Source organism: Sesamum indicum, linkage group LG2 (genome assembly GCF_000512975.1).
Source record: "Sesamum indicum cultivar Zhongzhi No. 13 linkage group LG2, S_indicum_v1.0, whole genome shotgun sequence".
NCBI lineage: Eukaryota > Viridiplantae > Streptophyta > Magnoliopsida > Lamiales > Pedaliaceae > Sesamum > Sesamum indicum.
Window position 1 is genome coordinate 14,940,247 of NC_026146.1, and position 12,344 is coordinate 14,952,590.

General features: G+C 33.1%; 3 protein-coding genes across 9 annotated transcripts; all 3 read right to left on the reverse strand.

Moving 5' to 3' along the window:
* On the reverse strand, positions 46-3,972 carry LOC105156214 (F-box protein SKIP28-like). 7 transcript variants are annotated; one of them, XR_002286578.1, is made up of 4 exons: positions 3,338-3,971; positions 1,963-2,070; positions 861-1,171; positions 46-672 (listed from the first exon to the last, which is right to left on the reverse strand). XR_002286578.1 is itself a non-coding variant. In XM_020691819.1 (3 exons), exons 2-3 carry the CDS (start codon positions 1,086-1,088, stop codon positions 100-102), a joined length of 801 nt encoding a protein of 266 aa, XP_020547478.1. In that variant the 5' UTR covers positions 1,089-1,090; positions 1,963-2,070; the 3' UTR covers positions 46-99. The 7 variants fall into 7 exon arrangements, 5 of the variants coding, with proteins under 5 accessions (XP_020547478.1, XP_020547477.1, XP_020547479.1 ...); XR_002286579.1 differs by having other exon boundaries at positions 861-1,090; positions 3,338-3,969; XM_020691819.1 differs by lacking the exon at positions 3,338-3,971 and having other exon boundaries at positions 861-1,090.
* LOC105156215 (protein PLANT CADMIUM RESISTANCE 2-like) lies at positions 8,240-9,749 on the reverse strand. Its single transcript, XM_011072289.2, has 4 exons — positions 9,440-9,749; positions 9,238-9,309; positions 8,699-8,911; positions 8,240-8,558 (listed from the first exon to the last, which is right to left on the reverse strand). The coding sequence occupies exons 1-4, from the start codon at positions 9,645-9,647 to the stop codon at positions 8,482-8,484; spliced, it is 570 nt and encodes a 189-aa protein (XP_011070591.1). The 5' UTR covers positions 9,648-9,749; the 3' UTR covers positions 8,240-8,481.
* On the reverse strand, positions 10,057-11,968 carry LOC105156322 (protein PLANT CADMIUM RESISTANCE 2-like; the record flags this gene model as incomplete). The annotated part of the gene is made up of 4 exons (XM_020698642.1): positions 10,057-10,272; positions 10,580-10,792; positions 11,610-11,681; positions 11,767-11,968. Coding segments are annotated over 4 exons (564 nt in total), but the record flags the coding sequence as incomplete, so codon positions are not given.

Below are 12,344 nucleotides of genomic sequence, written 5' to 3' on the forward strand. Positions count from 1 at the left end.
AAATATGATTGTACTAATGATGTTAGATATTTTGAAATATGTCTATACTAAAGGGGTGTTAGTGTAATTTAGAAATTTACAGAAATGACTACAAAGCTCTCAATAGTATTTTGAATGGCAAGCAGCACATACAAATCCTGTAGACCCTGAAACCCTGTGCTGCTGATCCGCATGCTGGCTACAGTATGGCTTATTACAAAAGTTGCATTTTGGCAGCTTTATCCAACAATCCGAACACAAAGTTTCTGAGCAGGAAACCTCTTCCAGTTCTTGACTCTCTGTTATGCATATGCCACACTCTACACATCTCGTAACACAATATTCACACCCCCTACACTGGCTCCCTTGTCGCTTCTTACAGTCAACTTTAGGGCAGTCGAAAACCATTCTTACCTCGTTGCACTTTGGACATACATCAAGATCAACTGGACAGTTGGTGTCTATGTGTTTTAGGGTCGAGAATTTCTTGTACTCGTGACAAAAGATAATGTTTCTCTTGTGTTGTGTTTGTTTGTGATTGATCAGATTATGAATCATCTCAAGGTCTTCCTTCTGAACACCATAGATTCCGCTGATCTTGAGGCTCTTGATTCTGTGGCTGTTCTTGGTTAGAAGCTTCAGCGCTCTAATGACTCCTCCTGGTGATAAGCTTGTGCAGCCTGGTACATGAAGCTGGCAAGCACGGTGTTAACGGCTAGGTCAGTGGCGACTTCTAAGTAGTTAAGTAACATGATTGTATGGAAATTTTAGCCCGCATTCAACTAGGACATGATAAGTATGTTACATTTACCGTATAATTTACATAGGAAAACGACCAAATCAAAAACCAGCCTTTTCAACCACAGAATAGAAATTCATACCTGGCTGATATGAGGATTCTGTGCAATAACCCTCAACAGCCCATCATCAGTAATCTTCACACAGTTGATCAGAACCAAAACTTGCAGCCTACCTTCTGCTTTGGAAGCAACTTCCATGAGGATATCGTCAGTGAGACGGCAATTGATAGGCCGATCCACGACGAGTTTCAGCCAGGGGAGTATGTCATTGTTTATGGCTTCTCTCAGTGTTTTGCAGACTCGAGTCATGGCTAAAAGTTCAAAGAGAGGAAGATAAGCCAAGAAAAAGAAAAGAGCTTCATTTGGTGCTGACTGTGACTCTTCTTTCTCATCTGCCATGGATGCTTTGGTTAAGTAAATGAGTTGAAATTTTGTTGTTTGAGATTTATAATTTGTGGCTGTTCATATGTCGGCATATGAGAATTGGTAGATTTGTCCAATTATCGCCACTTGTAATTGTAATGAACAAATATCTGAATTCAGCTGTGTTGGAAAAAATCAGGAAATTGTCATTATGATTTTATTGTCAATATCTGTATTTCAATACTCATGATAAGAAAGTTTGATTTTGAATTTAACTAATTAAAATAAAAAAGAAAAAGAAAAACTGATCACGCAATCAATAATTGACATTTTGCATCTTGAAATTATTGTACTTCTACACAATACAAGTTTAAATTATAAAAATAACATTTACACCCTTCTTCAATTGTACATTCACTGACAGCAAGCACCCTTTGCCTGATTCTCAATAGAAGGATCCTTTTGTCATTTTTAATAGATTTCTTTCCCAATTTGACTTCTTGCCCCACTCTCTTCTCTCCTTCTTTCCTATATTTAAAGCTTTTGCTAATTAGGTCCACTACTCCCGAAAACCCAAATGTTGATAACCATTTGCTTAGTAAATAGAGAAAATTAAGAGGAAAGGTGATAAAGGAATTAAAGGGCAGAAAAAAGAAAAAAGGACTATCACTTCTTAGGATGATTGATACAAAGGGACAATCATTTTTGTTTGCTTTGGTTTTCCATCAAACTTCAGAAAACAGAGAATGGTTTAGAATCAACAAGAACAATATCATTAGTCCAAAGGCTCAACAGCAGTCTTGAAGAGAAGAACATAGACCTTATCTATTGAGAAATACAAGAACCCTCCCAGTGAATGTGTCACATATGATCCGAAGCTGGTTCCCACAATGCAATGCCAAGCCGGACCATATGTTGAGTCGAACTCCTGTAAATTCAAGAAAACCTTGTCATGACTACTCTTGTAATAATCATCATTACTTTATTTTTCAAACAAAAGATAAATCGAGAATAAGAATTTAACAAGATGCATATAGCTCGAATGTGTTCAAATTAAAGATTGAACTTCTGTGATCTTGACAAGAAGATAATGGTATAGAGATAGTGCTCCGACTTCAACTCATCTTTTTCTGTCCCAAAACTTCACAATTTATAAGGGTACAATTCCGTTCTAACAAACGGACCTCATTTAAAGATGGCTTTTATCTAAATGGAACAATAGAAATGGGACAACGAGTGCCGTGCAGTGGTATGCTTAAGTAGAAGGATTCTAGAGAACAAACTGGACTATTGATCGTGGTAATTGATGTATATCCAACAAAAGTTCTGTTCATATGTATCTGTTCCATTGTTTCTTCAAGTTACAGTTAGATAGATTATCCTTACAACTGATCAAACAGAGGTTGAGATGAACTCCAAAAGCACAAATGCCAAGAGAATAGCAAGCTAGAGCCTGGAGAACTTAAAAACAGCAGAACATCACTTAGACCAGCTTCAATGTTTCACTCAGTCATGATACCCACCATTCCATAAAGAATGTTACCCTGGGTAGGGTCCAGTGCCCTTTATACCAAATAGGAGCTCGTTGTTCGTTCATTCTCAACACATTGTATTGCACTGGTATCAAATACTTGTATGTAGTTTGTTGAAATCATACATACTCAACCATCAGTAGTCTAGACCATTCAGCACTTTGTTGGAGTTGAAGTGATGGGCTTGTTCCATTCCAGTAGCTATGGCAAAAATGGAATTCTTCAATCAGGGAAGCAAACACTCATTTCCACCCTTCCCTCCAATTTAATCATTCAAGAAAGAAAAAATAGCAGTAATCTTTATTCACAACATCTTCTACTTGAAGGTTCTTTGAACAAAAAGAAATACACATGTTCAAGAAAATTGGTCATCTGGACAGTATAAGAGAGTCAAAACAACTTCTACTAGAATCTCACAGGCTACTGCAGAACAGTAGAACCACCACAAGTCACAAATATACTTTACTCTGAATACACCAAAGAACAGAAAATACAAATTCCACAAAAAACATATAAAAAAAAGCAGCAAATCAACAATATACAAATCATTACAACAGACCAATCCATTCTCCAAGAAAGTAGCAAAAAATGACAAAACAGAGCTAGTAATAGTTCTTAGCAATTAGTAATTAAGTAGTAGTAGAAGAAAAAGAAAAAACATACCTTTTTGAGTGAAAGAGCAAGGCGTTTGCTGTCAAGCTTGGAAGAAGTGGGCATGGAGTCAAGAATGTTTCTAGCAGTCATGAAGGCGTGATTCTGCAGAGACAAAGGCATATCCGAGGCCCTCACGCGCACGTTCATCCGATCATGCTGTTGTTTTTGCTCAACTGCCTTCTTTTTCTTCTCGATTAAACTGTTCAAGAACTTGCTTCTCCTCTCCAACTCTTTCTCTGCTCCCTCCATTTCCCTTATTCATCTATTATCCGCCTCTCTGCTGTGTGTGGATCCGAAAAGATAAACAAGAATGGTGTTGATTTATGTGGAGTATCTCATTCTCATACAGAGACATAGAAATTCTTGCATAACATGTTGTGTTGACTGTAACAAGGTGCAAACAAGAATCTCGAATGGAATGACTTTTATTGGTTTTGATTTTGGTGCTTTTGAGGGGCTTTATATTTTTATGGTGTAGCGTGTGGACAAGGCCGTGGGGGAGGGCGTTATTGGAGCCCAAAAACAACAACATGACTCACTTTGCCGCCAGTGGTGGCGGTGGCTGCGCCACTAAAACCATGCTGCTGGTGTTTATGTTGCCGGTGGTCAATTGGTCAAGCTAACACAATTATGAAGTGGCTCGCAAAGTGTGTGGGTTGGGGGTGGGGTATTAAAAATTTTTATTTCTAATCAAGTTTAAGTGAATTGAATCAGTTACACAGTAAGACCTCGTTTACGTACAACCCCATAAATTATTTAATTTCCATAATAATGGATAAGTTGCTGGTTTACTCTCTATTATTAGATTAGATAATCTGCTCAATATACTCTGTAAAATGTTTGCTTGGTATTATGAGGGTTAGATTTTATTTTCAAGTCCGGTACATATGAGGGTTAGATTTTATTTTCAAGTCCGGTACATATCGCTATTTTTCTTAAATAACTCAATCCACATAGTTATTCAATTCAAACAGTTTAAGTAAACATAATATAATTCCTATCAATCAAATAACTTATATCACAAAGTAAAAGGAGTTAAGTGCAATACATTTATTATGTAATTGACCAAAATTTTAAATTATATAAATATATGACAAATTTATTACACTTATTATACAATTAATTTAAATTACGTCGGGCTTGAATTAGGAAGGGATGGTTTTAGAATAAAGGAAAGAAAAAGGCAAAGATTGATGGATGAAAAGGACTACACATGAATAAGATTTACCAATTTAGAGTAAAATAGGACTAGACATGAAATAGGTTTGTAAAAAATTCAGAGTGAGATATACTTTACATGTTAGGAAATTAATTAATTTATAAATTGTGAAGTTTGTGCAGAAAATAAAAACAAATGAAAGAGACTGATTTATGTGGTCGGGAGAATAATTATGTGGACACCCCTCACTATGCACAATACTCCAAATATAGACGAATTCTTGGAGCAAAATAAATACATACATTCTACTACACTATAAAATTCTTAATATCACTATAAATACCCTACATGTTATTTTTTAATTAACTTCACTATTCATAATTTGACAATTCAATTCCTAATCTTTTAAAAAATTCTCCCTCTGCAGATATAAGATTTGGGAAGCAGTTGTGTGTCGAAAAAACTTTTTCAGTAAATCACGTGTACAACTTACATCGATGTAGAAAGAGAAAATAAAAAAGAATATTGAAACAGAAAATAAAATGAATGAACAAGAATTAGGAAAAACCAAAAAGAAAGTAGAAATTAATTATTTGAGGGCTTTATTGTAAACTCACCATATACTAGAGGGAGTAACGTGTTTAACCCAATTCTTAGGGTCAATTATTTTTTAAATGAATCGATAAAAATTATAGTTTTGATCTTTATCGCTGACAATTATACTAATTAATATCAAATATTTATAATATATTAATAATTTAATAAATCGATTATAATCATTAATATCAAATATCTATATTTATTAATTACCAATAACTATAACAATTATATATTAATTATTAATATCATACAATTGTATCAAATAAATAAGTACTATTAAAGTAAATAACATTCTATATATATGAATAGGATTTAAATCAATAATTTTATAATTATGGGACCTCAATTTTGTTAATTAAATTAGACTTGATTGAGGTCTGGTCCGCTACTTGACCATTTAAAAGATGTAAAGTCCATTTACCCATAAAATTATGAAAAAAGAAGAAAAGAAGAAAGTAAAGAGGAGAAAAGGGGAAAGAAGAAAAAGTTTGGGATCCTCGTTGGGAGAGAAAAGCATCGGAAATCACGGGCAAATGCTGTGCAACGCCAACGCCCAACGGGGCCCTCCCCTCTCCCTTTTCTCTACCTCGACATTCACCCGACTCTTCTCTCTTCCATCACTCTCCTTTCTTTGTTCGTTAAATTTTCATTCAGATTGAATTTAGTTAAATTTAAATTTTTTATATTTTTTTGTTTGATAAAATTTAAAATATTTATATGATTATAATATATTTATTAAATAATTGTTGTGTAATTTAAAAAAAATAATCAATCATATAACATGTGTATTGCACTTATTCTATGATTGTTTTGATTTAGTTAAACCTGTTCTGGATAAAAAAATTTATTCTTTGTTCTAGCACTTTTTACTTTCAATCATCTTTTTTTTTAAAGTAAAAATAATGTGTTTTTTTAATAAATCGATTATAATTATTAATATCAAATATTTATTTCTAACAACAATCGATAACTATATCAACGATATGCTAATTATCAGTACCAAATAATCATATATAATCAATATTTACTATTAAAATAAATTATATTCCACATATTGGCGGTGGGATTTCAAATTCATAACTTTAGAGTGATGAGTCCAATCATCCTCTTTCATACAGTTTATTTTAGGTCCAATCAACTTCACATTTTCCATTCTATGCCTGTCAATTTGAATTTTGTGATGAGCGGAGCTTTGGGGTGTTTTACATTAATTTTTATTTTTACTATTATGATAGAAATAAATTTTAAAAAAAATGAAACAACTGTCAAAAGTGTTCAAAAATAAAAATAAGAAATGAAAAAAATTTAAAGTTGAAGTGTTTGAAAAAATAATTTAATATTTATAATTTTATCAATAAGTTGCACAAGTTAATAGAATTAAAATTGTTTATGAGTTTTTATTTAAGTCATTTTAATTTAAATAGTTCAAAAGTACAAAATATGAATGAAAAAGGTTATCTTCAGGGGTAGGTTGACTAGGCCCTTATTTTAAAGGGTCGTAGTGTCCCCAACTTTAACTAAAATACAAAAAATTAATGATATTTTGACCTAGTGGTAAAAAAATAAGATTGAAATTTTATGAACAAGTTTGAGATCATAAATTCGAGTTACACAATATGAAGGTATTTTTTGTGGTTTATGTGAGTTATTGTATCAATTTATGTAAGTTATTGTAATTTATTTATAATTGTTAAGTACATATTCACATTGATGCATCAGTTGATTGAGGTATTGCTCAATATAGCATATTTATCTAAAATATATCCATATATTTGTCTCAGATCCGTCTTGAATAATATTTACAGATATATTACTTTTTATTTAAATACATATATTCATAAAATAAATTAAGATATTTATGTAAAAACAACTTATTAAATATTTGATAATAAAAAATATTTTGATCAATTTAAAATCGAATTTTGCGTGTTAGACCCGTGGGTCCGAATTGGAGTGGGATGGAATGGGGACGAAGCGGAACGGGTTTTGAGTCTTGCTAAAATTTAATGGGTGGATCTTGGGTTGGATAAAACCCATCCATTGTCGTACCTAATTACACGTTATTAAATTGATTATCAGCTCATCAATTGGCCCGGCTTGAATGAATGGATCAAAGTGGAGCTTAGTCAAATTTAGATAGCGATCAGTCAAATGTATTTGGATCAACATTCTCAAGATCGGGCCTCTAAGACAGGTTTAGTCCACTTGATCTTGACCCGATAGTGACGTAATTGATTATAAGCAATCAATTAGGAGAAAATTATTTTTGGAATAATTATTTTTAAAATAAGTGAAAATGCCATTTGATTCATAATTTCAAAAGTAAATTCATTTTTTAAGGTTAATGGGATAATTAAAAAAAATGTTTAATGAACATAGTCCATAGTTAAATGAAAAATAACAATTTAAATACTATAAATTGTAGCTTTTATTAAAACGTGTTCTCAATGAAATAACCTAAAAATGAATATTGAAAACGGTGCCACACGGCACAAATAGTTGCACTTGCACTTGAAACGCAACTCAAAACACAGTCAAATTGAAGGCTCCACACTCAAGAGGTTGTGGATTTGAGCTCCACAAATATGAATGTACAATTTATTTTTATAATAGTAGATTTTTATTTTTTTTTGTTTACTTTGAATATACGTTGAATTAAGAATACCAATATATTTAATTAATATTTAAGTTTGAATATGATGTGGTCGAGATTTTTATGAAGGGAAAAAATTGGGAGTTTTACCCGCGACAGGATAACTCACCAGGTGAAAATATGATTTTTGATGTAGTTTTTTAGTAAGAGTGGTCACTATCGATGAATAATAAAAAAAATTATAATTTTTTTGTATTTATAGTAGTATTAGGAGTTATAATGTGTAGTAATTTATATGTTAAATTACTTTTTTGTCCTTATAAGTTAATATTTTATACCAATATAATCTAATAGACATTATAGTAATGAATCGAATCTCATTAAAAAAAGAAAAAAAGAGTCAAACGAACACTTATCTTTTCTAGCAAAAATCGATTATGAGTTTTATCTAACGCTAAACTTTTGGTGTGGCAAATACATGGTATAATTTTCTTACAACACCTATTAATCAAAATACAAAAAATTCTCACTCAAATTAAATTTGATTAAATCAAATCAATTATAAAACAAGTGTGATATATTTATTAATTATTTTTGAATTATACACTGATCACATCACAAGTATATTGTAATTACTATACAACACAAGAAGACCAACCACTAGACATTAACATTCGACGACTAGAAATATTAACAAGAACTTACGTAAAAATAAATAAATAAATAGCACAATTCGGACAGAATTAACCACCAAAAACAAGTAATTAAAAATTCAAAATCCTTCTAAGGCTCTGTCATTATTTATCTACTCATTCCTCCTTCAACCACAGGAGCCATAGCCACCCCACGATTTTGTTTCTCCACATTTCCGTTCCATCCTGAACAAAACCATCCAAAATCACATCAAAATCAAAGCTGCGATCCCATGATCAAGAAACCACCCTTGAGATCCCATGATCAAGAAACCACCCTTTACAATCAAAAGAATAGGATGGATGAAGTAAATTGAATTTCTTACCGATGGACATATCAAATCCGCGATTCTTGAGCTCCCGGTACTCCTGACAGAGGGCACAGGACTCGCAAAAACAGTGAACCAAACAGTCCCCACAGGGCGACTCGTGCAACAAATACTGCTGCCTCATTTTAGAGCGATAGAAACAGGAATAGAAGCAGGGGCACCCCGTCACGCACGCTACCACTGTGTACAATGCACCGTTCTGCACACACGCTGCGCACCACCAGCATTTATAATCATTCAACATATTTTTATTCATAAACTTTAAATTATATATACATATATACAATGAATTGATTTAATTATTGATAATATTAAATGATGACCTCATTTAAGTATTTGCATTATTAAAAATAATAATTGTTTAGTAATAATATCTTAACGTGTCTTCATAATATATAACTTGTCCACGTACATAAATTTTTTTTTTTCATAAGTGAAAGGGAATGAAATTCGAATTCAGAATCTCCCATGGACTTAATTCTAAAAATTATTTAATATTAATATTTTAAAAATGAATTAAAAATTAAGAGACTTACAGCTGGACCCTTTGTCGACAATCTCAGAAATCTGGCCGAAGGTGATGCAGGGGCACCAGCAAGTGATGCAACCTGATGATTAAAATAAAACGGATAATTGATCAGTTTTTCTAATTTCAAGAAACTCATATCAGATCGGGAAGGGCGGTGCGTGTGAGGAACGCGCCACCTGAAGAAGCGTTCAGTGAGCTGCAAAACTTACAGTTGCGGACATCGGAGAAGCAATCACATAAGCCTGTGGACCAAGGGACCTGGGGCTTCAGCGGAATAGGAGCTCGTGGGACGGGCGTGTCGGAGTAAGATTGGGGGCCTGCGCTGACCGGAATCCCGGTTGCGGTGGAGGAGGCGGTGGGCGGAGTAGAGCCGAGATCGGAGAATTTCTGGTACTCGCTGGAACTTGAAGAGTACATGATTTATTGGATGTGCGAAAATCTGAATGAAAATTAGGCAGCAGCTATGGCTTATCTTTAATCAAATGTTCAGCTCCTCAAACATTACCGTCTCATTACATAAAATACATATGTATATAGTAATTACATGTGGAATGAGTCAACTTTGGATAGGTGAAGTGGCCATAAAAAATGATGACGATTTTTTATTGTCCTACTACGCGTCTTTGACTGTAGACTCCCACTGCGTAATTTGAACTTCGGAGGTCTTCGCACTTACATCACAATTAGACAGTATTCTTAAATTTTTTTATAATTATAAATATTTATTTATTATTTGAGAAATTATAAATACTTTCTAAAGTTAACTTTTATCTAATAAATACACCCAACAAGGAATTGTTATGAAAGGGTATTATTTGTTAGACCTATCACATGAGTTAAATTGCATTTAGCACGAAAAACATATATTATTACCATACAGAAATTTAAGTGTTCAACTAAACAACAATGAGTAGTAGAATCGGGAGTTAGTATCACAGTGAATATTGGTTAGCCTTGATCGACACTTATCTTCTCATTCCTCCTTGAACGTATGGGGCCATCGTCACTCCTTGATTTTGTTTTTCCATATTTCCATGCCATCCTACAATCGATGTTCAAATAAGACATAAATACCTCAATATGTGACTAAAACCTATAAAGCAACGAATTGGATCTCATGTCATAATTCTTTTCACATTCTATTTATGTCCGCATATTAAGAAGCAAGTAACCATGATCTAATCGTAAAGTCTGTTCCAACGAGATTGAAAGACTCCCAAGATCCCAACTCTTACTCATTGTCAAGACTCCGTTTTGCAATCCGACTTTCTTACCACCCGACACAACAGCTTGCATTTCAGTTTTGTCAAAATTAAATTATCAAGGTGGAAATATTAGTGGAAATTTACCTAGAGTCATGTCGAATCCACGGTGTTTGAGCTCGCGGTACTCTTGGCACAAGGCGCAACACTCGCAGCATAAGTGAACCAGACAATCAATGCATGGGCTTTCCGTCAGCATATACTGCTTTCGCATCTTCGACCGATAGAAGCACGAGTATATACATGGGCATCCCGAGATGAACGCTACTAGAGCATATAATGCGCCGCTTGTCCCACAAGCTGCAAAATATTAATAATTATTATTTTTTTAGTTCCACCAAACCTAATTTAGGTCAAATTTTTTGAGACGTAAAATACAATTTTTTTAAAAATATCACCACACATGATATAATCTACTGGTGGTAATATGGGTTGGGTTGGATTAGGTCTAATATGGATTTTAATTAATAAATTCAACTATATTATGAGTTCTATATATATGGATCCTAATAGGTTCTAAATGGGTTTCGTTATATTTATTTTTTTATTAGTTGATCAATGTCATTTTTGATAATATCATGCAACTGATGAAACACATCATTATAATCTGGAGTTCAATATAAATTGTATGTTTAATTAATTAAGTCCAATTATATCATACGTCGTATCTGGTTTCTAATGGCTCTAACTGGGTCTCATCATATTTGTTTCCTATTAATCAAATGTCCAGAAAATAATATAATGCGACTGAAGAAAGGTACTAACACGCTTATGATATACAAGTATTTTCTTTTAAAATTATATAAATATAATAATTTCTAAATAAATTTATTTCCTGTGGCTTGAAGAAAAATCATGACAGACTTCTAATTTCTGAGGAAAAAGTATTATTTTAGTCCGCTAAGTATGTCTAATTTTAATTTTAGTTCGACAACTATGTCCATTTTTGTTTAGGTCTAGTAATTTACAAAATTGCTTACTTTTAATCATCTGTCAGATTTTCGAACAATTTTATCCCTATGAGTGTATATGGACTAAAACTGCCTTTCAAACGACATACTTCCACGGCTAGTTCTAACAAGAAAGAAGCGAAATTGTGAGAGTTAGCTTCACTTACAAGTGGATCCTTTGTCTACAATCTCAGCTACCTGTCCAAAAGTTATGCAGGGGCACCAATATGTTATGCAACCTGCAAAAACACAAAATAAATAATATTATATTAGAATTATTATGTATATAGATTCATCAGACAGAGAGAGAAACAGCAAACTTACAATTGGGAACATCGGAGAAACAGTCACAAAGGCCAGTGGACCACGGTCCAGGGACGCCGCCATTAGCTCGCGGCAGGGGCTGTGGGGGGTGGTGGTGGCAGGGGAGTGCCTGTGGCGGGTGGCGCTGTGGGTGGTGGAGATTTGGAGGAGTCCATGATTCAGATTTTTTGTCGCGAAAGACAGAGATCGATAATTGCGTGTTTCAAAATGTGTGAATTGTGATGCTAGTTTGAAGGTGATCATTGATATAATTAGAGTAATTTAATTAAGATTAGTTATATTTACATTTTGTGGATCTATAATCTATTTATATAAAACATTCTTATATTTTATCTAATTACAAGAATTACTTCTGACAACAAATAAAAAATTGTAATATTGTGGACGTTTCTCGGACGCTGTGTGCAATTTTTAAAAATATAAGTGTAAATGTAATTTTTTAAAAGATAATGATAATTTTTTTAAAATAAATTATGAATTAGAAAGTATAAATGTAATTATTGCTATAATTGATAGACGGATTGCGAGAGAAAAAGTTTTAGAAAGTGGATTTAAGGTCAGTGGCTAGGAATTAGAAA

Coding starts and splice junctions, on each gene's coding strand:
- LOC105156214 (XM_020691819.1), bottom strand. CDS start 1,088: ATGACTCGAGTCTGCAAAACACTGAGAGAAGCCATAAACAATGACATA. Junction 673..860: donor AGAATCCTCATATCAGCCAG/GTATGAATTTCT, acceptor CGTGCTTGCCAG/CTTCATGTACCAGGCTGCAC.
- LOC105156215 (XM_011072289.2), bottom strand. CDS start 9,647: ATGTACTCTTCAAGTTCCAGCGAGTACCAGAAATTCTCCGATCTCGGC. Junction 9,310..9,439: donor CTTCTCCGATGTCCGCAACT/GTAAGTTTTGCA, acceptor TTTAATCATCAG/GTTGCATCACTTGCTGGTGC. Junction 8,912..9,237: donor TGTCGACAAAGGGTCCAGCT/GTAAGTCTCTTA, acceptor GGTGGTGCGCAG/CGTGTGTGCAGAACGGTGCA.